General features: G+C 42.0%; 1 protein-coding gene across 4 annotated transcripts in view; it reads left to right on the top strand.

Annotated features, from left to right (window-relative positions):
* Ppa2 (inorganic pyrophosphatase 2) overlaps positions 1 to 26,420 on the top strand; it is an 83,994-nt gene that overhangs the window by 49,108 nt on the left and 8,466 nt on the right. For 2 of the 4 annotated variants that reach the window (XM_085835510.1, XM_085835509.1), the window contains 4 exons: positions 11,848 to 11,975; positions 14,535 to 14,620; positions 19,284 to 19,353; positions 23,446 to 23,485. In XM_085835510.1, coding sequence (XP_085691636.1) covers positions 11,848 to 11,975; positions 14,535 to 14,620; positions 19,284 to 19,353; positions 23,446 to 23,485 — 324 coding nt within the window. Of the gene's footprint in view, positions 1 to 11,847; positions 11,976 to 14,534; positions 14,621 to 19,283; positions 19,354 to 23,445; positions 23,486 to 24,738; positions 24,925 to 26,420 lie in introns of those variants that run through there. The other 2 variants (XM_021158332.3, XM_021158331.3) reach the window with 2 other exon arrangements.

Genomic DNA, 26,420 nt, shown 5'->3' with positions numbered 1-26,420 from the left:
GGCTCCTGTCACTCTTCTTTGGTTTGATTAACTGCCTGAGGACCTCAGTGGGGCAGGTAATGGGGATTTGCAAACTTGGCAGCCGGCCGTTTCTTCCGGTTTTGTCTCGAGCTAAATGAAAACTGCTGTCTTATGTCCTGTAAAAACTTTGCCTCTCAGGTGATTTCATACTTTTAAAGTGAAAGCTTACGAACCAAAGCTTAAAAATCAGAACAGTGACATTGATTTTAGCCAATTTGAGATGAGTACGTTACATCAGCCGAGCTATGATGGACTCCTTTTACATTAGGAGGCTGGAACCTTTTCAAAGGCCAGCATCAAACTGTCCTAAAGTTAGTTATCAGAGGGTTTTTTTTTTTTTATTTTTTAAAATTAGATATTTCCTTTATTTACATTTTAAATTTTATCCCCTTTCCTCATTTCCCCTTTGAGAGCCCCCTCTCCCATCCCCTCTCCCCCTGCTCTCCAACCCTCCCACTCCTGCTTCCTGGCCCTGGCATTCCCCTATACTGGGGCATCGAGCCTTCACAGGACCAAGAGCCTCTCCTCTCATTGATGTCCCACAAGGCCATCCTCTGCTACAAATGTGGTTGAAGCCTTGAGTCCCTCCTTGTGTACTCTTTGGTGGGTGGTTTAGCCCCTGGGAGCTCTGGGGGTACTGGTTAGTTCATATTGTTGTTCTTCCCATGGGGCTGCAAACCCCTTTGGCTCCTTGGGTCTGTTCTCTAATTCCTCCATTGGGGACCCTGTGTTCAGTTCAATGGATGACTGTGAGCCTCCACTTCTCTGTTTGTCAGGCACTGGCAGAGCCTCTCAGGAGACAGCTATATCAGGCTCCTGTCAGCAAGCACTTGTTGGCATCCATAATAGTGTCTGGATTTGGTAGCTGTATATGGGATGGATCCCCAGGTGAGACAGTCACTGGATAACATTTCCTTCAGTTTCTGCTCCAAACTTTACAATTCATAGACCACATGGAGCTCAAGAAGAAGGAAGACCACAGTGTGGATACTTTGTTCCTTAGAAGGGGGGGAAGGTCAAAATACCCATGGGAGGAAGATACAGAGACAAAGTTTGGAGCAGAAACTGAAATTACCAAAGTTTTTAAGTGTTTCAAATGTAGAATTTGAAGGTTCAATTATGAACATTTAAACATCAAATAGACTTCATATGTTCTTTTATTGTCTTCCAGGACAGGAAATAACATGTAGAAAGTGTGTCAGTTTGGCTATAATTTCACTTCGTATGTGTAAACATGTCTAGTGCCCCTACCATTTTAAAAGATAATTAAATTGTCATGTGCTTGGTTTTCTTCTTCCCAGAGTATAACTTAATATTGTCATTGGAAAACAAAGTAAAGGAAGGGGTGATAGAGGTAGGGAGGTGGGGAGGGAGGGAAGGATGTAGGTGGGAAGGAGAGGATTTAATGGCAGCCTAAGGCAGGATGTCTCTGCTGACTGCTGTAGCCAGAGGCAGACTGTTAGTGTTAGCTTTCGTGGGCTCAGAAGGGACAGACAGCGCATCCATCACTCTTGTATTCCTAGAGCTCTAGTGTATTCGGCACATTGCCTTGTGTCTAGGAACCGTGCCAGATGCCTCTAGAGCTATCTATTTATCACTACACAACTTCAACCAAGATGTGCTCCCCCCACCCCCACTGCCTTTTTTAAGATGCTAGGTGAGGGGAGGGTAACAGTAACGTAACTAAATAAAGCTTCAGCCATTCAAATCCAGTGTGGTTCCAGACCAGGATCTTCACTCCTTGCTCTTCTAAAGTATCAAGTTAGTCAAGTGTTCTTGTAACTTTGGGAGAGTGGAGACCTTTCCCCCTGAGGCAGTAGTGAACTGGTGGTAATTAGAAGTCTGCTAGAGAGAGGGAGCTCTTTTGATGTCTGTCCTTTGATTTCATTAATGGTTTAGAGGCGTGGGTGTGTGCGGAGAGGGTGTGGTGTATAGCATTAGGAACTAATCACTGGAAGTCTCTTGCTTCTTTTTTGAACCTTGACCCCTGTAGGCTTTAGGGCTGTAGTCACATTCCTATGCTGTGTAACATGGGGGAGGTATGAGTTCTAAAAGGTTCCCATTTCCTTGGAAAAGTCATACAACCCCCAAAGCCCTAGAGCCATTCTACAGTTGAGTTGTAGGTTGCCGCCCTCTTATCCTTGACCCCTGATGGAGGTTTCTAAGTTCCTTTCCTAGCAATACCTTTCACCTGACTTCCTCTGTAAGCAAACGGCAATCTTGAGTGTCATTGCTAAAGGAAAGTTTGTTACCATAATTATTAGCAGTATAGCAGTTACATTGATGGTATTCGCTGAGATGGTTTCACACCTGCACACATTTAGAATTACAGATCCAACCATGGGACCATGAGACAGATGTCTTGGGAACACAGCACACTTCTTATCTCTTAGGAAGACTCTTAAGGATTAGCACTGGAGGTTCAGAGGCAGTTTTGACACCATGCCTGTCTGTCCTTGTAGCAACTTTTTGCAATATGCTTCAAATAAAATTACATTAGAAAAGTATCTACATTTCTTTATACAAGGCCAGGGTATAGATTTAATTAGGGGTGGGGGTCCATACAGAGTTTCTTATTAACTACTAATAATGAATATCTATATTTTAGAAAAATAATCTATTTACTCCTATTGAGATTGCTTTCTAATATATTTAGATGTATACAGCGACTTACAGAATATTGTCTTGATTTCCATTTCCATGTGGTAAGTATATTGTTTAGTGTAGGTCCGAGTTGGTAAGAGTAGATTTTGTGGGGCAGGGAGGAGCGTGGAGAACAAAATGAACGCAGTGATGGCGGTGCTCCCAAGCGCATGCGCATGAGACAGAGCCTAGACCAACCTGGAGACATGAGAGTCTTCCGAGGTTCTGAGAAAGCAGGGACAGCTATGGAAAGTCATAGCCTGAGTAGGACCCACCTTGTGGTGCAGAAGGTGCAGGGGGTGCTAGGTACTGGCTGGCTCTGTGTCATAGTGTGGTTATCCCCAACCGCCTTTCTTTTACATAATAGAAGCAAAGATAGATAGCTTTACACTTATTACCAGGTTTTATCTAAATATAAAAATTCCTCAGTGGGATATATGCCTTCCTTTCCTTGTGTTAAGGTTTGTCGTGAATAATCCTAATAAAAGCCGCAGGGTTTCCCTTCTATACTCTGCGTAAGTATGGGTGGCTCCTAGGTGGTAAGAATGAGGGGTAAGGCCGGGCAGTGGTGGCCCACACCTTTAATCCCAGCACTTGGGAAGCAGAGGCAGGCGGATTTCTGAGTTCGAGACCAGCCTGGTCTACAGAGTGAGTTCCAGGATAGCCAGGGCTACATAGAGAAACCCTGTCTCGGAAGAAAAAAAAAAAAAAGAATAAGATTGGGAGTAACATTTTGTGCTGAACTCTGTGCACTGTCCAGCACAGTGTACGCACTAAATGTCTTAATTTATATGTGTTTCAAAAATGAACATTTTTGAGTGAAATCTGGAAACATCTTCAAAATAGGTGTATTTTCATTTATTTCAACAGGAGAAAAACACTCAGTTTTGACATTTTAAATGATTATAGCTCTTTAGTGTCAGGAGAATACACTTTATTTTTATATTTGTGCCATTTTAATCATAGTCAGCTACATGTCGTTGCTAAGTTGCCAACATATATTCTATTGCCGATTTTCTCATTTTAATCTCAGAGGTATCTCGGATCTATTCTTGCTTTTGCATTCCCTTAAACACCCATATCTTTCTTTTCAGGTGGAGCGGTATTAAACATTTCTCTGGTCTCCGCATCCTGAAACCAAAATTTATCTTCTTCATTGTTTACCAAACATTTTAGAGAAATATTACTTTATAGGAGGGTAGAAAACCTCCCCACACTCATTCTTTACAAAGACATCTGGATTCTCTCCCTCTGTAAAAGTCATCTAGTACTTTCCACTGTTTCCTGACATTTACTCTGTAAACCGGGCTCCCTGTCACCTGGCACCCCCACCTCCTACGTATGCCAGGCTCTTCTGTACATTGGTGGCTTTGCAGATACATCTCCATCACTCAAATGTGCTTTAGCGTTCAAGAGCCAGTCTAAATGTCATCTCTCCTCCAAGTGACTTTGATTGTCTAAGGCAAATGTAATCCTTTCCCCACAAACAGCATTCTGTTAAACATTTGATCTCACATGTTTATGGTTTGTTTCTGTGTGTCCACCTGTGTAAACTGTGAATCCCCTGAAGAGTAGGCCTTTCATTTACTTTGTCTGATTACTTGAGACAGGTCCCATGTGCCCCAGGTAACCTCAGGCTTGCTCTGTAGCCGCAGATGACCTTGAACTTCTGATCCTCTGGCTTCCCCCTTGTAAATGCTGGGATCGTGGATGTGCAGTACCACACCCAGTTCATAAGACTCAGACTCAGGGCTTGTCCATACTAGGTGACCGAACGGACACTTCTAGCTGAGCTACTTCCCTAGCACTCCATAGCTGTACATACAGTCACTTTAGTGCACTTTAAATACAGAGTTTAAGGAGTTCTGACAACTGTATATGTTTGTCCTGATACCAAAGGCTTCTGTCATCCACAAACTCCCTCTTGTCTGTGTATAGCCAATGAGTCCTGTCTTCCTATCCTAACCCTGGAGTAAATATTGTTCTCCTTTCTGACTGATAGCCTTCTCTGGAATGTGCATCAGAGCGGCTCAAGATCAGAGCGCTATCCAGGTGTCTTGTGATATGAAATATGGCCTGTAGAATGTGACTTTTTGTTCTCATTCATGTTCTGGAGAGTTGTACGTTGGGCAGAGGAGTGAGGAGTGTGTTCCCTTCCACCACCGTAAGAGCCCTGTGGTGTGCGCCAGTACACTGTACTTGCATTGCAGAGTGGACATTCAGATTCCCAATTTGGAGCTGATACGAGTATTGAAGTTTTGATGGGAATATGTTTTCACTTCCTATAAGGAAATACTCGGGAATAGGATCATTAAATCAGATGTAATTATAAGTGTAGCATTGTAGGCGGCTATTAGAAGACTGTACCAGTGCCTTTCCACCAGTGTATGGAAGAGCATGTTACGTGGTTTTTAAAATAATAAAATACCTGTTAAAATTTCGTAGACTAAGCCGGGCGTTGTGGCGCATGCCTTTAATCCCAGCACTTGGGAGGCAGAGGCAGGTGGATCTCTGAGTTCGAGGCCAGCCTGGTCTACAGAGTGAGTTCCAGGACAGCTGGGCTACACAGAGAAACCCTGTCTCGAAAAACCAAAAAAATAAATAAATAAATAAAATAAATAAATAAAATTTTGTAGACTCCACACACATGCACCCATATAAGGATTGTTTTATATTCACAGAGTTTTCATTTCCGTAGCCACTTACTTACTCCCTTCCAGAAGATTCCCCAGGTCCAAGTCCCCATCTTGACCTCATTTCCCTTCCGTGTAAACATGCCAGAGCTTCTCATAGCCCAGGGCTGTGGTGCACACTGTCTTCATCTTCATGTATCTGAAATTGCACTTTCTTTTATTTTGGAACTATAGTTTCACTGGATATAGTATTTTGAGCTAAAAGTTTTGTTTTTTAAGTTCCATAAACACATCTCTTCCTCCCCTCTTCCCTATCTCTTTCTCTTTGTTTCCTTCTCTCTGCTGTTTCTAATAAGTCAGTAGCCATTTGTGTTTTGAAAGTATTATTTTGCAGGACCCTGGTGACCTTTAATCCCCGCACTTGAGTAGCAGAGGCAGGCAGATTTCTGTGAGTTTGAGGCCAACCTGGTCTATAGAGCTAATTCCAGGATAGCTGGGCTACAGAGGAAACCTTGTCTTGGAAAAAATAAAAATAAAATGGTTTTTTTTTCCCTCAGACTGATAATCATTACTGTTCCAAAACGTTATAGGCATGTTGGCACACACCTTTAATCTCAGCACTCAGGTGGCACCATGTGTGTGAGTTTGAGACCAGCTTGTTTTACATTGTGAGTTTCAGAACAGTTAGGGCTAACTAGGAATGCCTGATCCCAAAACAGAAAAAGAAAAAAAAAAAAAAAAAAGAGAGAACACTTGGGTAACTCTTTTTTCTTTTCTTTGTTTCAGATCATTACTTAAAACTGTGGCCTTTTTCTTCTTCCCTCTTTGATATTTGACTCTGTCTATCTTAGTTCCCCTTCCTAGGGGGATCCCTCCCTCCCACCCAGCCCCTCACTCGCTACATAATTAACCACTGTGGTTCTGTGGATTGTAACTTGCTTAGCGAAAACTTAATAGCTAGCATCTACGTATAAGTGACTACATACCATATATGTCTTTTGGGTCTGGGTTACGTCACTCAGGAGGATTTTGTCCCCCCAGTCCCTCCATTTACCTGCAAATTTCATTGTGTAAAATATACCACATTTTCTTCATCCATTCATCCACTGACAGATATATAGTCTATTTCCAGTTTCAGGCTCTTATGAATACAGCGGCAGTGAACACTGAACTGTGTTAGGGAGTAGAGTCCTTTGGGTGAGTGCCCAAGAGTAGTATAGCTGGCTCTGGAAGATCAAGTCCCAGCGTCCTGAGGACCCACCACTGATTTCCATAGTGGCAATGGGAGTGTTTTCCCTTCCTCTGTGTGCTTGTTCTGTATCTTGGCCATTCTGACTGGTGTGGGATGGTGTGATTTTGATGCGTATTTCCCTACTGACTAAGGGTATTGAACATTTCATTAAGCGTTTCTCAGCCTTTTTCATCTCTCAGAACTCCATTTAGGTCTGTACACCATTTTATAGTTGGGTTACTTGATTCTTTTATGTCTGGTTTGGTTTTAGAGGGTTTTTTAAAAATGTATTTTAGATATTAGCCCTCTATCAGATATAAAAGCCCATTATTTAGGCTTCCACTTTCTCCAAATGATAAAGTCTTTTGCCACAGAGAAACTTTTCGGTTTCATGTTGATCTTAGAGCCTGATCTATAGCTGATCTGCTCAGAAAGTCTTTTCCTGTGCCAATGAGTTCAAAACTATTCCCAGCTTTCTCTTCTATCATACCTGGAATATCAGTCTTTATGTTGAGGTCCTTGATCCATGTGGAGTTGAGTTCTGTGCAGGGTGGTAGATATGGACCTCTGTGCATTCTTTTACATGCAGCCATCCAGTTTGACCAGTGCCATTTGTTGAAGATGCTTTTTCCTATTGTCCTTTTTTTGGGGGGAGGGGGGTAGGATGCTATTTTGACTATATTAATCCTACCTATCCATGAGCATGGAAGATCTTTTCATCTTCTGATATCTTCTTCAATTTCTTTCTTCAATGAGTACAGACATTCTTTTAACTCTCTTTCTGTCTCTCTGTGTGTGCCTCTGTCTGTCTGTCTGTCTCTCCATCTCTTTCTCTTTTCTATCTCATCCATGCTCCCACTTTATATTTTTGAAACAGGCTCTCTCTACATAGTCCTAGCTGTGTAGGAACCTACTATGTAGACCAGGCCAGCCTCAAGCTCACAGAGATCCTCTGCCTCACAAGAGCTGAGATTAAAGCCTGCACTGGACCACCACGCCCAGCCTAAGACTCTTACTGGGACCCTTGCTTCGGCTTTTACTCTGTGCAGGGTGATTGTTTTTCCGCCTGGCAATGGCAGGGTCTTCCTCTTACACGTGTGCTCTGCCCTGAACCATTTCAACATAAAAGCCAAAATCTCAGTGTGACCCTAAGAGTTGTGCATGGCAAGTGTGTGGCTGACCTTCTCACCTCTCATGGCCCACTGTTCACTGAGTTCTAGCCCAGGACTTTACTCTTCCCCCGTTCTCAGATCTTAAAGCACACTTCGACTGCAAGGTATTTCTCCTTTCTCCATCTCCCCTGAAAAACAAATCGCAGAACTCTGAATAGTTGTTCCTGCAGTTCATTTAAGACTCCTCTGAAGGGGCTGGAGAGGTGGCTCAGTGTTTATGAGCACTGGCTATTGTTTAAGGGGACCATGCTTTGATTTCCAGCCCCCACGTGGGAGCTCACAAGCATTTGTAACCCCGGTTCCATGGAGCCTCTGCTTGTGTCCACAGGCACCAGGCATGCATGAGGTGTGCATGTTGGTAGACACTCACATATGTAAAATGAAAGGACAAAAATAATCTTTTAGAAAGAGCTCACTGAAGAACTTGATTTCTACTTTTCCCACACCACTAGCTCAGCAGTCTGCGTGCACGAGAGATGTTTAGTTTTTCTCTCATTTATTACGAGCCCTAAATTGATGACAGATGTTTTTAGTCACCAGTTTTATTGGATTTTTTTCAGAACATTCAAACATAATTTCACAGAAGCCAACACTTTTCTATTAATACATTAACCTGCTTACATTAAATGCTTAGTTAAATCCCTAACTACAGCTGCAGGTAACCATTGCAGAATGCCTTAGGAAGGAAGACTCCTGATACTTGGCAAAGATAAAACCCAACTGCTGGTAGGAGTGATGTGTGCTTCCCTGTAGAACGTTCCACCAGACTTAGCACACACTACCGTGTGGCTATTGTACCCAGTGCAGAGTCTTTGCTATTTACACCGGTAAGGTGATAAGTGGTCCAATTGGAGGGCTTGATTGGCCTAGCAGAGAAACTGAGATGCAGCTTGCTTTTATAAATAAGCACTTCCAGGTTCTCTGTGCTTATTGTTGGAGCGGTTCATCTTTGCAGTAAATGGCATAATTGTTCACATTATAAACTTTCATATATAGCCCTAAGAGTGGGAATAAATGGGAGCTAGAAAATTGCTACTTTTCTTTAAAATAGCATAAATTATAAAAATGTACCGGACAGAGCCGGCCTACAGATGGACAGTGGCAGTGGTTAGACATTATGGGTGGGCACAATGCCACCGAGCTAAACTCCTAAACCACCATGGGGAACAGTAGTTCCTGTTCATGTTTTGCCATGGCGAAGAAAACGTGTAAACACAGCTGTGTTTGTCTCTGACACCTTTGGCTGGACAGTGTATCTATGCAACAAGAAGAAAAGCAGGTTAAGAGTTGAACATCTCCTGGTTCTGATTTATAGTTCACTTGCATCACACATCTCAGCAAACCTGTCAGGCCCTCTTCGCTACAGTTTCCTTATGTTTAACATAAATATGTTCTGTGGCTCTGCTTATCAATTTTAAGTACAGTGTTTCAGACCTTCAGAAAAATCATTCATTGAGCTGGATTTCTGGTTGGACATTTACTACTGAGGTCTTAAAAATGTTGAAATTGCGTGCTTCTGATTTTGTCTGAGCTTTGTGTTGTTTATGAAGATGCAGCTGTTTCCCCCAGGGATGTAATTAATTGAGAATTGGCAGGTTTAGCCTCTGCTGGAGATTTGTACTTGTTTTTGGCATTATTAAATGTTTGACATTTTTAATCGATGGTATCTTAAAGGTCCCCTCCATAAGTTCTGAGCAAAGAGCTCCCTTGCCTGGAAAGTGTATTAGATAATTAGCTTCTTCTCTCTTTGAAATTGATGTGTTAGGTAAAGATAATCAAATGTTAGGCAAAGATAATCAAATGTTTTATACAGTGGAATAAAAAAAAAAAAAAAAAAACAAGAAACAGTGATTGGGTGTGGTCCAGGGATAAAGTCATCCATCAGACTGAAGTATAAGAAATTATTTTGGAAATTAAAGTACATTTTTAGTTCAACATTTGTATACTAAGATATTTTTCCAATCGAATAATATAGCATGAAATTGGAAAAACCCGGACTTAATCAGTTTACAGGGATGCTTTTTGAGAATATAGGGAATATAAGAAAATGACAATGGAAAATCCACCTTAGAAAGAACCTCTCAGATGAGCAGAAAAATATGAAGATAAACAGAATTTGGGGAGGAAACAATACTGTATTAGGTGAAGAGCTTAGGAGTCTGTAACCCAGGGCTGGGCGGAATGGGCCTTGCTGAAAGGGTGGGCTGTGTGGGATTCCCTGTCTTAGAGCATCTGCCATCGGTTACAAAGGCTCAGGAGGTGCTGCGATTTCTTACATTAACTGTGACCTGCACTCGCTTTCAAGCAAGTCTCTCTCTGCCCACCCCACCCCCTTTGGTTAATTCAAACCTTGATGCTGTTTGTTTCAAAATGTTTTGGCTAGATGTGTAGCCCTTAGTATCATCTCAGACTTTAAGAAGAAGAGTGCTGGAGGAAAACCGAAGTTCTCTCTTGCCCTGGCCTCTACCCCACCAGGTCCATCTCGCTTACAAGAAGCTCCCAGCTCTGGAGGTGTTCAACCTCTCCCTGTGTACCAAGCAGGGGGCAAGTGTGAGCAAGTAAGGGAGCAATGCGTGTTTGTAGGAGCAGAGACACGTGACAGGGCGGGGCTTCGGCAAGACTTGACACCAAGTAGTTTCTGGGCTCTCCCTGCCTGTGTGTCACCCATGTTTTTTAGTTATAGCTGTCTAATTTTTCAGGTTTATCACGTCTGTTTGTTATTTGCTATGATATATTGTACATCTCGGAATGGTTCTAAACTTCTCCTTTAGTTACAGTATATTGGCAAGTATTTATTATACTTCTAAATTGATTATTAGAAAGGCTGCTTCCCTGCGGACCTCTTTGAACAAGGGTTTAATCAACTGAAATGCAGTCATTTTACTTCCAGTATATTCCAGTGTGTGTCATTAAAAGTAAACACTGGAAACCATGGCTGAGTTAGGATAATCATTGTGTACCATTCCGGTCCTGCCTGATTTACACCCCACCCCCACCCCGCCCCTCGGACCCACCACTGCCCCCACCCTGCACCTGGCCCCTCGGACGCACCACTGCCCCCACCCCACACCCCGCCCCTCAGACTCACCACTGCCTTCTTTATTTGGCTTCATTTTCTTTATGGGGCTTTTGCCCCTGAACATTTGTTTCTTTGCTGTCGGCTTCTCCCTGCAGTGTCAGCCAGGACAGCTTCTGGCATGCGTGCTCCTGTACATATGTCAGCTCTCACAGCTTTAAACAACATGACACATAGTAAGAGTTCATTAAATACCCGATAACACTTCACATCGCCTTTCCCGTCTATTGTCAGTGCGCTGCCTTCTGGGTACTGCTCTCATTTGTTTTCTTAAGTTCTAGACTAGTATTTCAAACAAACAACAAAAAAGAACCACATGAGTCCTGAAACTGTGATTTTACTAGTTTAACCACTCCCGTTACCTGTCAGATGAGGCAAATCCTTGTCATGGTATGTGCTTGCTTCTTTGTGTCCTTCTATGTGTCCTCCTTCTCCGCCCCATCTTCACACACCCTCCTGACCTGTGTGTTATTATCCGTGGCTTACTCCCTGGCTTCCCAAATGCTGTTCCTTTGGCCTTCTCCGCTCCTGCCTGGCTACTCACTGGACTCCTCTGGGTCGCTCTTTCCCTCTCTTACCTGATATTCCCATCCTGTGTCTATCTGTGACAACCTCCTTGTACTTTATCTGCCCACTTCCTCTCTTATGTAGCCCTGGGAACTTCCAGACAGAAAGAATCCTGTATCTAAGCTTGGTGTGGTGGCGCTCACCTTTTATCCCAGTACTAGGGAGGCATCTCTGAGTTCAAGGCTAGCCTGATCTACAAATAGTGTTCCAGGACAGCCAGAGAATCTCTGTCTTGAAAAAACCAAACCAAACCAAACCAAACCAAACCAAAGAAACCCAAGTGCTGAAGGGTCTCAGTAAATGTCTGTAGAATGAAGGAACAGTATTTTACATAGGGAAATAAAAGTCTGCATGTGACATGAGACATGTCAGCTATTGCCAGCACAATTGGTTACGGTGTAAACTGAACTAGGCCCCACATTTCCTGGCTGCCTCAGACCAGGGCTAACTGTAGTGCTGTGTCAATGATTTTTTAACAGGATGTTTTTGTTTCTTCCCTCTCAGATATTGATGATGTTAAGAAGTTCAAACCAGGTTACCTGGAAGCCACTCTCAATTGGTTTAGACTCTATAAGGTACCAGATGGAAAACCAGAAAACAAGTTTGCTTTTAATGGAGAATTCAAAAACAAGGTAAAGATGAGGATGTATTTGAGTGCACACCTCTTGATGTTTGGCAGCGCATGCTTCCCTAAGATGATCTCATGTGAGTGCTCATAGCACAGAGGGAAGGCAGAATGCTCTCTATTGATGTCTCTATTCAAGGGGGTTAGCATTCATTTTTTATGAATATTTAAGTGAGGCAACAGAGCTAATCTACTGATAACTCATCCCAGAAAGTGAAGGAATTTTGGAGTTAGTTTTCTTTCTTTTTTTTTTTTTTTTTTGGTTTTTCGAAACAGGGTTTCTCTGTATGGTCCTTGCTGTCCTGGAACTCACTTTGTAGACCAGGCTGGCCTCGAACTCAGAAATCCTCCTGCCTCTGCCTCCCGAGTGCTGGGATTAAAGGCGTGCGCCACCACGCCCGGCCTTGGAGTTAGTTTTAACTTTGCAAATTATGTATGAAGAAAAACGCGTCGTTTCCTAGTTTGAGGAGGCTGTTTTCCCTTAATGTAAATCCCTCCAGTGTTCCCTCCTGTCTAAACCTTACAGCGACTGAGTGAAGTTGCTTAACAATTGAAGAGAAGTCTTGAATTGTCTTACTGGTAAAGGATTTTTCCATTAGAATGCCACAAAGCTTCCATAAGAATATTTCTAATCTACTATGACACAAATGGAGAAAATCAGCCAAAGAGCTGACTTACAGAGTCTAAAATACAGAATATTTTTTTAAAGCTGTAACTAACCACTAAATAAATTGCACACTCTTAACCAACTTCTAAGTGGGCACAGGAAGTGTGTTCTGCAAGTGAAACAATGCATTTAATGAAAGCTTAAAACTGACAGCAAGTATTTCTCCGCAAGATTGATTGCTGGACTCAGGGTTTTCTTAAAGGGCTCATTAAAAGGATCCTTCATGTCACAAGGGCTTTGTTCAGAGTTTTAAAATATAAAAAGTATTTTAGACTTGTCTTAAAATGCAGTGTTTGAAATTTTTGAAGTAAATTTTTTCTATCATTTCTCTCTCTCTCTCTCTCTCTCTCTCTCTCTCTCTCTCTCTCTCTCTCACACACACACACACACACACACAGAGTTCTTTATCGTCTCAAAGGTAGCTTGGCAAGTTGTAAATTTACAGAGTCAGTAGTCTTCTGTGGTCTGGAAGCTTTAATAGACATTAGTTCTTTTCTGTATGGTGATTAGATCATTCTTGTAACACCAATCATTTCATGTATTGCTTTTTACGATTGCCATTAAAGTACAGAGCCCAACTCAAAAACATTTAATTGTGCCTCTTTTGCGTGGTTTAAAAATGGCACCAATTTTTTAATTCTAAAGTTTGCCAGCCCATTTCATTAAGCAGGTACTAGAATTTATTACAAACAGAATTATCTGAATAATTTTGTCAAAGACACCTTCCCTGTATTATTCATGTAATAACTTCCATTTCTTATCCCCTATCTAAGACAGTACCCAGAGCCACCATTCTCTCTTTCTCATCTGTGGACTTGAGAGAACTTTATTTCACAGGTTAATTTCTCATTATGATTCAATCTCAGAGCCCAAGATTATTTCTTTGATATGATAATTATTAGTTGCAATTGAAGAGCATAAAGCTAGTATGAATTATTTAATAAATAAGGCTTCTCTGTAAAGAGAAGAAACAACATTTAGTGGGGAAAGATAAGCAGTTATTTTCTTGTGCCTGGAGAGATGGCTCACTGGTTCAGAGGCCTCACTGCTTCGGCAGAGGGCTCAGGTTTGGCTTCCAGCATCTACATAGTGGGCCACATCTCCCTGTAACTCATCTTCAAGGGCATCTGATACCCTCTTCTAACCTCCAGGGCTCCTGCACACAGACCATGCCCATGAACAATCTCAGATGCACACACATACACATAAACTAATCTTGAAAAAATAAGTAAAAATAATTTTCTCCTTTGAGTAAAGGTTTTTATTATATAATACTACTACATATTCACCTAGCCAAATGTTTGTTCATTACTGATTATGCAATTTTAGATATTTTAGAATTAGTTCCAAGAAAAAGTTGGGGCAGTGCTTTTAGACAGTGAATTGTCCAAAATCACAGACTGTATGCAGGCATGCAATGCTGAGATAAACGTGTGTGTTCTCCCTCCCAGATCTTGGGCTAGGCTAAGCACAGCAGTGCATCATTTTATTATTCATTACTAGCTCTATGGTTTAGATCCAAGATGGGCAAACTGTGTCTGTACAGGTCAGATTGCAACACACAGTGTGGCTTCCTAACATCTCAACACTGCCATTGCTCCACAAAAGCATCCATGGCCAAAGAAGGGTGGCAGTCCATATTTGACCCACAGGCTTTCATTTGTCTTCTGCCCTTTACATAGATAGCACCCCAGCCTCACTCTGTGCTATGTCTCTGAGGAGGAGATTGAGGCTGAGTGAAGGTGAGTCAACACCTGTGTCTCAGCTGGTGACTAAGGAAGCTTTTCCACCCGTTTGCCCAGTTGCAGAGCTCACGCGCTTCATGGTTCGTGTGGGCAGGACACTGCTTTGGTTGGAACTAGGTCCTGACTTGCCCTGTCTGTTTTTGGTTGAAACTAGGCTTTCGCCCTTGAAGTTATTAACTCTGCACATGAACGTTGGAAAGAGATGGTTATGAAGAAATGTGACAAGGGAGCGATCAGCTGGTAAGAACGCGTCTCTCCTGCAGATACAATGTTAATTTACTGTCCGTTTCTGCTAAACTCAAGTTTCCTAAGTGCTTACGTCCCAGAGTTTCAAAGAAGGGAGGCCAATTCTTTTTCACATAAAAATTTCAGAACATCTCTTTAGTGGTAGCTGTCACTGACAGCTAGGAATCCAAAGTGGTTCATTTCTATCAAATGATTTCTGTCTCAATAAGATATACTGACATTTGTTTATAAGTTAACAAATGTTTAATGATAGATAATATCTTGTGATAGGTGCAAAGATGGAATAAGAAGGTAGTTTTGATCAAAGAAACATATTTTCAATTATCCCAAGTTATCTATGTCTTGAAGTTATTTTGTTTTGTGTGGTTTTTCACTTCCACAAGGAAGGTGCATTTGAGTCACAGAGCGTCTTCTTGTGGTGCAGTGCAGTGCTGGCAGACAACAGTGCTGCTCTGTAAGCCTGGCTACCAAATTTTAATCCCCTGGACCTCTGTAAGAGTAGAGGGAGAGGACCAGCTGCACAGAGTTGTGCATTGGCCTCTACACATGTACTGTGGCATGCATGCACCTCTGCACCTGACATCCAGGCACAGGAGTAAATGCACAAGTGGCTGCATGTGCGTGCACATACACACACACACAGACATGGTGTTTTATATGCCAGTCAATAGTACCATCTCTATCTAGGTCTGTATATATTTACCCTCCTATAGCATTTTCTTCTACAAACTCTAAGAGTCATGATTCCAGACACAGCAGCCTCACATCCTGTATGGTCTCCCTGGTTCTTCTTGGTTGTGTCACTTTTAAGTAAAAAGCTTCGACAGCTTGTACCCCGGGGCACTGACTTTGACACTGTCATGACCGTGAGCTTTATTTGACTTGAAGACAACAGTTTTCCATGGATTAAAATTCTATATTCTTGACACTATAACTTTTCTTTTGTATCTGTTATTTTCAGGCAATCATTTCTTTCTTATCTAATCTGTGGTTTTGTGATGTTATCTATTTTAACATGTCTTTTTAAATTCTAAATATGATTTGTGTTTGGTGTGTACAGCATTTTTGATATTGGTGATTTTTAACTGCAATGTGTGTCTCCTTGGCTCAGTCCCTGACACTGGGCATGTACTGTACAACATTTATAAACTCTTTATTCAGTTAGTTTTATAATGCTAGGACTTGATAAATTTAGAACAAAAAAGTTCAGTACCTTAAAAGTAAAACACACACACACATACACACACACACACACTCTCTCTCTTGTGCTATTTTCAATCACATTTTTCGCCGTAGGTACCAGCACCCTAGTCCAGCCATTTAGTTGTTATCAGCTTCTCCCACAGGCTGTTGTCAGTTTGAGAGCTGAAAGATCTGGAGATTGCAAGTTATGTAGAGAACTCATTGGCTCTGTGTTTCACTTCCAGCGTGCAGAGAAGTCCTTGACACACAGTATAAATTTTGAACTTGAAAATGAATATAAATCCGCATTGGATAAACTTTTCGTTTTGAGACAGAGATTTACTATTTCGTCCATGTCGGCCTTGAGCTTCTCAGCGCTGTGCATGCAGGACTTGAGCTTGCCCCCCTCCCTCAGCCTCCCCAGTAGATGGGATTACAGTGGGCGGGATTACAGGTCCACACCGCCAAACCCAGCCAAAGAAGCATGGGCCGTTCAGTAACACATGCTATACATTCAGGCAGTCCAAGTACAAAGTGCTGTAGAAAATCCTGGTAGAGGAACAAAGACACATACACATGTGCATGCGCATACATGTCCTTATCCTCTAGACCAGCAGTTCTCAACCTGGGCCCTAGCCAACCCCTTCACTGGGGTCGCCTACGACCGTACGAAAACACAGGTACTTGCATGATGATCTATAACAGTAGCAAAATTACAGTGACAAAGTAGTAACAACACAATTTTATGGCTGAGGATCAGCACAACATGAGGAGCTGCTGTGTTAAAGCCACAGCATTAGGGAGGCTGAGAACCACGGGTCGAGCTGATATATTATTATATATATATATTATTATTATTATTATTATTATTATTGGCTAAATTCCATACTGACCTGTGACTAACGGTAACCCAAAGGGAAAAGGCGACAGAGCCAGCTGGCGTGTACTGGAATATACTGTCAAAATATTTAGTTGAATTTTTTTTTTAAAAACTCAGTATTTTAAAATGTCCTAATGCTGGATTTAATACTGTTCTTTCTAGTGCTGCCGTCTGTATCTGCCTTTGCTGTAGGAAGGGGGTTAGATTAGAAATAAGATTATCAGATTCAACAGATTAAAACTGCATACAGCTCATTTTGAATTTTAGAACAGTTGGTTTTCAAAATCATGTGTGTTCATTTTTATTTTTGGAAAACAAAAAGGCTCACGTGAAGTTTAGGTGTAGTTTGATAGTGCGCATTACAAAAAGGCTCATGTGAAGTTTAGGTGTAGTCGGATCGTGTGCTTTTTGCTTGGCAGTCCTAATTATGGAAGCTGCCATGTTCCCGCCTGCCTTTGCTCAGCAGTGACGAGGTAGAACGGACTTATCCCACATCATGTGTCTCTGGAGGACGGGCACTTAAGCCCTTGCAGTATCCAGTTGTTTTGCCTGTTGCCTGTGCTTTAAGTTTTTATTGTTCTCTTATTTTTTATGTGTAAGGGTGTTTGGACTGCATGTCTCTGCACCATATGTGTGCATTGCCCGCCGAGTCCAGAAGAGGGTGTGGATCCGGTGGAACTGGAGTTATAGGTAGTTGTGAGCCTCATTAGAGGTGCTGTGAATGGAACCCTGGTCCTCTGGAAGAGCAGCCCCTGTGCTCTTAGCTGCTGGCTGAGCCATCTCTTTAGCCTTCTTAATATTTTTACTCTCATTAGAGACACAGCTGGCTTCAGACTCTATCTGTCTCAGTTTTCAAGCTATTCAGACATGAGCTTTGGAGACAAGAAAACATAAAGAAGTTATAACTTAGAATTGGCTGGCACTTCTCATCAAGCCTTTACACAGAGAGCCGGTGCCGTGTGCACCCCTGGAGTCCCAGAGCAGGAGAGGCTGAGGAAGGGGGATTGTAAGTTCAGGTCTACCATGGGGCACATAGCAAGGGCTGCCTCAAAAAACCAAACTAAACAAATAAGAAAAGGTCTGGACCAGCGAAATGGCTGAGCAGGTAAAGGCACTTGCCAACAAGCCTGATGACCTGAGTTCAGTTCCTCGTCTGGCTGAAGGAGAGAAGTGCCTTTCTGAAGGCTGTCCTCTGACCTTCATGTGCGTGCTGTGGCAAAGCATTCACACACACACCTACGTAAATCATGATGTTAGCTAAAAATCTACAGGCAATTCATAAATTAAATATTGTTTGTGGCAAAAATGAAGCTGAATTCTACACTGCATTAATGATGCTAGCAGGATGGGAACCTGCTGGTTACAGACTCACGGATGCTGAGCAACACACACACACTGGACAGGCTTCTCACCACAGACTCCGAACATGGTTTTTGGTATTTTTGGGTTTTTTTTTTTTTTTTTTTTTTTTTTTTTTTTTTTTTTTTGGTTTTTTGGTTTTTTGGTTTTTTGAGACAGGGTTTCTCTGTATAGCCCTGGCTGTCCTGGAACTCACTCTGTACACCAGGCTGGCCTCGAACTCAGAAATCCTCCTGTCTCTGCCTCCCAAGTGCTGGAATTAAAGGCGTGCACCACCACTGCCCGGCTCCAAACATGTTTTACAATGCAGTCTCGAAGCTCACATGCAGCTGATAGGTCCTTTGAAAGAAAACGAGTGTCTGCGGCTGCCCCATTTATTTCTTAGGAGACGATCATTGTCACTTTTTCCTTTGATTAAAAAAGTGACTATTAAAAATAGCTCCCTTCTCCTATAGTGTTATCTACACCCATTTCAACCCATCAGCTTTTCTTTGAAACTTTTAGAAATTGGCCTTACTGTATGTAAGAGTGATAGTGGCCTCTGCTGTCACCTGAGGAGCGGCGCCTGCGCAGCGGTGGCGTGCTTCCAGGTCTCCCAAATTAGGACGAACACGAGTTCCCATGCCCTTACTGATTGGAGACTAAGCCGATGAGGCTGGTGCTCTGCCTTCCTTAGGGAAGTTTTCATGTCCTACTTTCTGATTCTCCTTAAGAGAGAGGGAGAGGGGAGAGGGGAGAGGGGAGAGGGGAGAGGGAGGAGAGGGAGAGAGAGAGAGAACCATTCCAGTACCAGTGCTTATTCTGTACAGGAGAAGTCCCTACACCGTCCCACTCTGTATTGGATTTGGTTCTTACGTTAGGTTAGATGTGTTTGGGATGTTTATGTCTACACCAGGAACTGTTTGATATTGCATCCTTGCAAACCTGTTGTGATTGCGGAGGATGCAGTGGAGGGCCTTCTTCCCTATTTGCGTGCACATTAGTGCTCCTGGTCCTGATCCACATTTGCTCCATTCTCTCTTCCTTGGCTGATGTCGTCACCCCTGCAGCATTTGGGGCTGGTCATTCCCACACACCCACCCCCCCACACACCCACCCCCGCTGTGTAGGCTGACGTCATCACCCCTGCAGCGTTGGGGTTGGTCATTTCCCCCTGTGTTAGCTGACGTCATCACCCCTGCAGCGTTTGGAGTTGGTCATTTCCAGCTGTTAACTAACATCCTTTTTCTTCTGCAGTGTGAATGTGCACATCTGCGATAGCCCTTTCCACTGCACTATGGAGGAAGCAAGATCATTGGTTGAATCGGTAAGGAGACAGGATCCAAGGTGTCTTTTAATCATGTGCATATCATAAGATCGCTTACCGAGGTTCTGAAATATGTAGCAACAAAACATGTCAAGACCTTTGAGAAGCCTAAAATGAAATAATGCTATTGAAGTTAGCTTCTTTTTAGTGGGTGCGGAGCTGGGTCATTTAAGTCAGAGGCTATTAAAATCTTCTAGTTTACTTCTTAAATTCTGGGTTCAAATTGTCTCCATGTTCCCAGTCCATGGCTGTCTGCTCGAATCTCCTCTTTGTGCTCTGCTGTCCCAGTCAGTTGTCCCTCAAGTCATCTGCATAGAGCAGTGCATTTTGGCTGAAGAGATTGAAGTAGCAAAAGCCTTCCTTGTCCTTTGCATGCAGATCACCTAAGTCATAAGCTTTGCTTCATTGGAGGCTTTGGGTAATGATACTGTGTGGTGGCAACTGGCTTTACCAGTATATTAATTCTTAATTAGAGACCACTAGATAAGAGCAGTAATATTTAGGTAATTAGGTATGTAAAGTGTATTGAACAAAGATTTAATAGGCTTAAAAACCCCCCTTATAAATTAAGGGCTTTTAACTAATTATGAGGTAGAAACTAGTAAATGTAGGCCTTTATGAACAACTAAAATGTTCCTAAATGTCATATTTGTTAATTATGGCTGCTTCTAACTTGGATTTTCCCACCACTAATTCATCAGCTATTCAATTATAGCCTACTCTGTGATAATTAATCAGTGCTAGATTGCACACTAAAGCAAAAAACAAAAAAACAAAAAACCCAAAAATTTGTATCCTTTTGAAAGTTACATTTTAGTTGGGAAGATAAATAATAAATGTAGATGGAAAATAGATAGGCTTTCAATGGATGATAAATACCATGATGAAAAATAAGAAGGAAGAAGGGATACAAGGGCAAGGAGAGGATGGGAATTATAGTCATCGAATAGCGGTCTGGGACAGCTCTACAGGAAAGGGGCGCTCCCATGAGTCTGGTGTTGTGAACAGTGACAGAGTGACCAACTGAGTGTAACAGGAGAGCCATCTAAGTCCAAGGCCACAGGCAGTCTGTGGGACCCTGAGGATTCCTGTGAGTTTAGGACTAACTCAAGCAACATACTGAGTTCCAAGGCAGCCTATGTGAGGGGGTGAGACCGAGTCTCACAAAACTAATAAGAAGATGCTGTGCAGTTTCATTTATCAGATTGCCAAGAGTTTAAAAGTCTGATGATGCTGGATGTTTTCAAGTCCATGGGGAAAGAAAGGCCCCATACTCAGTGATTAGCTTGGCAGTCTAGATGGTTATAATTACTTTAAAGAATGCTAAGTAATTCTCACTGAGACTGAAGGTGCTTCTAACTCAGTGTTCTGAAATTGGCCAACTAGATATAGAAATACTAATGTATGAGCTTATAAGATCAAACATAAAAAGTTTGAATCTAGGTGTTGGTTGATAAGATTAGAGAAATAAACATGTACACTGCTGTCCTTGTCATGGTTCAGAATCAGAACAGGAAGAAGACAGGGAGTCAGGGAGGCCAGGAGGACCTGGAGAAGGCAGGGAGTCAAGCAGGAAAGGACCTGGAGAAGGCAGGGAAAACATTATCAGGATATATGCTCTGAAAAGTAAATTTTTCTTTTTTTTTTTAATTTATTTTTTTATTAGGTATTTTCCTCGTTTACATTTTCAATGCTATCCCAAGAGTCCCCCATACCCACCCCCCCAATCCCCTACCCACCCACTGCCCCTTTTTGGCCCTGGGGTTCCCCTGGACTGGGGCATATAAAGTTTGCAAGTCCAATGGGCCTCTCTTTTGATACATATGCAGCTAGAGACAAGAGCTCCGGGGTACTGGTTAGTTCATATTGTTGTTCCACCTATAGGATTGCAGTTCCCTTTAGCTCCTTGGGTAATTTCTCTAGCTCCTCCATTGGGGGCCATGTGATCCATCCACTTCTGTTGCCAATACTGAAGAGTTAAATATCTGATGCTTTTCATTAAACCATTGTTGTTACTCTCAAATTTAAATATTATCCTCTTCTCTGATGTGAAGAAGGCATTTATTAACTGTCACAAAATTCTGATTGTCATTATCTGGCTTCCCATTACGTTTGTTTTCTTTTAAATAGGGGTCTATGTGTTTTGAATATATTTAACCAATCAGGAAATCTGTCCTAACAGTGGAGAAATAACCTTCTTGAGATTTACTTATTTTTGTGTTTTGTTTTTTCCTGGAACTCAATCTGTAGACCAGGCTGGCCTCAAACTCGAGATCTGCCTGCTTCTGCTTCCAGAGTACTTGAGATTATTTTTTTAAGTAATGCCATGATACATGTTTTAAGAGATGACATTCTTGCTTCTTTTTTTGCAATTCTTTTTAGACTAACAAGAAATTACTTGGTTGTTTTATATTTTTGCGCTCTCTCTCTCTCTCTCTCTCTCTCTCTCTGAAATGGTCGGCAGTGACAATTAGAAACAGATGTTAATTTTAGACAGGAAACTGAGCCAGTGAATTTTCCAAAGAATTTTATGACATGTAATATACAGCTTAAAAAGATACAACAGTGTCAAAAGATGAGGCGTTGACAGTCTGCATGTTCTTAAACTTGTTTTAACTTGCTGCCCCCAAAACCAGCCTAGTTAAGCATGTTTTTTTGTGTGAGAGAGGAAGATGTCTTGAATAATAATGATAATCCTCTGTCCTTCTCCTCCTCCATATATTTCTGGGGAAATGTATTAGGCATCTATCTACCTATAGCCTTGCTTTGGTAATGCTACCACAGGTGAGCATGACAGGACAGGCTGCTTAGAGGTGGTCCCTGGGTGCTGTTGTCTGAGTGTGGCTTGAACGAAAGCGTCTTCAAGCACTCAGCTACCGGGTTGAGGACACAGTGGGCTATCTGTCTTACTGAAAGAAAGTATTTCTGAGCATGCGTTCTTTTTTTTTTTTTTTTTTTTTGATTTTTTTTTGATTTTTAATATTTTTATTACATATTTTCCTCAATTACATTTCCAATGCTATCCCAAAAGTCCCCCATAGCGCCCCCCACTTCCCTACCCACCCATTCCCATTCTTTTGGCCCTGGCATTCCCCTATATTGGGGCATATAAAGTTTGCAAGTCCAATGGGCCTCTCTTTCCATTGATGGCCGACTAGGCCATCTTTCGATACATATGCAGCTAGAGACAAGAGCTCCGGGGTTCTGGTTAGTACATCATGTTGTTCCAACAATAGGGTTGCAGATCCCTTTAGCTCCTTGGGTACTTTCTCTAGCTTCTCCATTGGGAGCCCTGTGATACATCCAATAGCTGACTGTGAACATCCACTCCTGTGTTTGCTAGGCCCCGGCATCGTCTCACAAGAGACAGCTATATTTGGGTCCTTTCAGCAAAATCTTGCTAGTGTATGCAATGGTGTCAGCGTTTAGAAGCTGATTATGGGATGGATCCCTGGATACGGCAGTCTCTAAATGGTCCATCCTTTCATCACAGCTACGAACTTTGTCTCTGTAACTCCTTCCCTGGGTGTTTTGTTCCCAATTCTAAGAAGGTGCACAGTGTCCACACTTTGGTCTTCATTCTTCTTGAGTTTCATGCGTTTAGCAAATTGTATCTTATATCTTGGGTATCCTAAGTTTTGGGCTAATATCCACTTATCAATGAATACATATTGTGTGAGTTCTTTTGTGATTGTGTTACTTCACTCAAGATGATGCCCTCCAGGTCCATCCATTTGGCTAGGAATTTCATAAATTCATTCTTTTTAATAGCTGAGTAGTACTCCATTGTGTAAATGTACCATAATTTCTGTATCCATTCCTCTGTTGAGGGACATCTGGGTTCTTTCCAGCTTCTGGCTATTATAAATAGGGCTGCTATGAACATAGTGGAGCATGTGTGCATGCGTTCTTTAATTTGACTACTTCTGGGGGCTCATTTCTTAGAAAGAATGAATACCCCAGTAAAGCAGAAGGAATCTTTACTTTTTTGAAGTTAGAGTCAATTTTATTCCATAATCTCATTAAAAACATTTTTGTGTTCACTTCCATATATAAACATATATATGAATTCTCTCCTGTTCTTGCCTTTAGGTTCCAACACCTTCGATGAATAAGGAAAGCAATGCAGAAGGTACGGAATGTCTCTTATAAACATTGTCAGTTTAAGAGAGAGACTGAGAGTGAGTGTGTGCTTTGGGGAGTCGGTTTTGTCCTTCCACCATACACTCTGGGGATAGAATCCAGGTCATCAGGCTTGGGAACAGGTACCTTCACCCTGAATCATCTCAGCAGTCTTGTTACAATTCTTGAGAGCAAAATCTATGACTTTGTTTATAGTAGTAAAAACCAATAAATAAATAAAACTAGTTTAAAAGTTATATAAATTAAGTAAAATAGATTTCAGATTAAATTGCTCAGATAAAACATCATTTGTCCTAACTTCAACAAATGAGGATTACAGTTGTTAATTTGGAGCTAGCTAGTCTGACGACATGGTGACTGAACACCTGCCATCTGGCTTGCTCGGGCCTCCTCGTGGCTGCTATAGTATGGCAGTGTGACTCACTCACGTGATTGATGGCTCTCTGTGAAGTAATGAGAGATTCCAGCCAGTTCTGGTAAAGTTAGGACGACTCTAGAAACTTGAATCTAAAAGATTTATTTTATTATCTCTAGGCATTTTAACTGAAAGTCTTAAAACCAAAATGTATCATAAGTTCCATGACTTTGGTTATCTTTATTTGAAGCTGTTTTAAGAATTCTTTAGTAACATTTCAGAATGTAAGCATATACGCATACCACATGCCATTCGAAATATGACAATGCTTTTGGCCTTTTAATATAAAATGTTAGGATATTCAACTTTGTGAATTTGGAGGAAAAAAATGAGAACAACTGATGGCGTTCAGCTACGAGATGTTTAGGGGCGAGGGTGTCCCTAGACATGGATCCATGGAAGAGCAGTGCAGCCCTCATCTGCTGACCAGTCAGACTTTTTTTGCAGTACATCTTCTTTGAGTTATTTAATGAACAATCAAATTTTAGAGCAAAAAGGTTTTTCTAAACCTTTCCTATCTTTTGCTAGAGGGCTAACTTCTGTACTCTTAGCCAGAGACTAAAATGCCCTCAAAGGGGGCCAGAAAAATACTGTGAGAAGGTTCTAGAATTCTACTGTAGTTTTCTATGAAGCTTGAGTCAACTGAAAACATGGGAGAACTGGAGGCAGTAGCCAGTCTTAAGGAGAGAGATGACATGTTAAGATTATAGAGACTTTTACAAAAATCTTTCTGGATACTTCCTACAGATGTAAACTAAACATGTCTCATTCTTCCTCCCTTCACTGCTCCTCATGCCTTCTACCCCACCTCCCCATACTTTAAACAGAAGAAGTGTGGCACTTCCTCCCCAACTGATGGGGACACGAGGCTTCTGCGCCGACGTCAGCCTCCAGGGACTCCCGGGGTTCCTTCTCCTTTAGTGCTCTTGCCGGGAACCTGGATGGCCATCTGATGACTTCCTGTCAGACATCACTGTTAAAACTTTTAAAATAAACTTGTAAATAAATACTAACATTTTGAACCTCTCTTTTATATATTTATTAATAAAAGAAAGAAACAGTTTCACTTAATTTTGTATTTGAATCTAAAGGCATTATTTAGCTAATGATTTCATTTACTTTTGTGTCTAATTGGTCAAATGTATAATCAGGAATTTAACAATAAAATTTTTACCAATTACTATTATATTCATAACTTCTAGGCACTTTTCAAGTCCATCATTGGCAAAGCCTTTTTTAACCAAACTGTCCTTTCTTAGCACTGTCTGCATAAGTGAGTCATATGCCTTAAGGCTCATCCTCTGATTGGTTGTTCTAGAGGCCCTTACACCTTCCAGCTTTTCACTCCATCCCTTTGACTTTAGTCCTCACCTCTGTGGAGATTAAAGATCCTCAGAGGAAGAATGCTGCTCAGACATCTCCTTAAATGCTCCGAACCCCACTCTATTCCTAAGTGTCCTCTGCACACACTGTGTGTCCTTTACACACACACACACACACACACACACACACACACACACAATGTCCCCCATCTCACTGGGCACCCCACCCTCCCAGGTCCCTTCTTAGGCTCTGCCTCATCCACATGGCTCTAGGCCTCCTTACCATTGATCATTCTGTCCCTGGCTTTGTTCCAAACTCATCCTCCGTATTTCCACAATTATTTTCTTAGCTCTTCTCAAAATAGATTCAATGGCTCTTGTATTCCCAAGAATAAAACCTAAATTCTCATTCTCTCCAGACATCCATCCTCTCTCCTGAGGTGCTACTGCCCACATCACTGTAGACATGTAGTGTACTTTCATACTCTCGTGACTGTTACCCGCCTGGCAATCCTGGCCGAAGCCTTTTCTCCTTTTCCTTTCTATTTGGTCTCATGGCTGCATTCACTGATATGTTTTTCTGGTTTGCAAAATATTGTTAACAATACTTTTTTCCACTTACAGAGCACCTTTGGTGTCTCAGGAAGTGTTTCAGAAAGCAACATGCATACACCCTATAAAGTAGGTTCTGCTCACTTGGTGTTTGCAGTCCTGGGATATTCTGTAGCTTGCCGAACATCACACAACTAATTTCAGAGCCAGGATTAGAACTATTGACTCGCAAGCTATATATCACATGGATTTTCCTGCCTGTGTATGTGAGATGCTTCTCACAATGAAGGCAAAATTTATAGCATCCTTCTGCATGAAGATAGAGACAATGTAAGCATTTTCAATGCATGTTTGGGGGTGGGGGGTGCATGTGGAAGACATAGCACAACCTCAGGTGTCATTCCCCCTCAAGCACCAGTCATCATTTTGGAGTCAAGATCTGTTGCTGGGATCCAGGACTCACTGATTTGGTTAGGTTGCCTGGCTATAGAGTCCCAGGGAGCCTCCTGTCTTTGCCTCCTCAGTTCTGAGTTGACAGTCACATGCTAACATGCTGGATGCTGGGGATAGAACTTGGGTCCTCATGCTGACACACAGCAAGCACCTTACCAACTTAATCATCGCCCCAGCCCAGC

The sequence above is a fragment of the Mus caroli genome, unplaced genomic scaffold (assembly GCF_978045245.1).
Source record: "Mus caroli unplaced genomic scaffold, Mus_caroli_1 scaffold_3, whole genome shotgun sequence".
NCBI lineage: Eukaryota > Metazoa > Chordata > Mammalia > Rodentia > Muridae > Mus > Mus caroli.
This window is presented reverse-complemented; position numbering and strand designations above follow the sequence as displayed.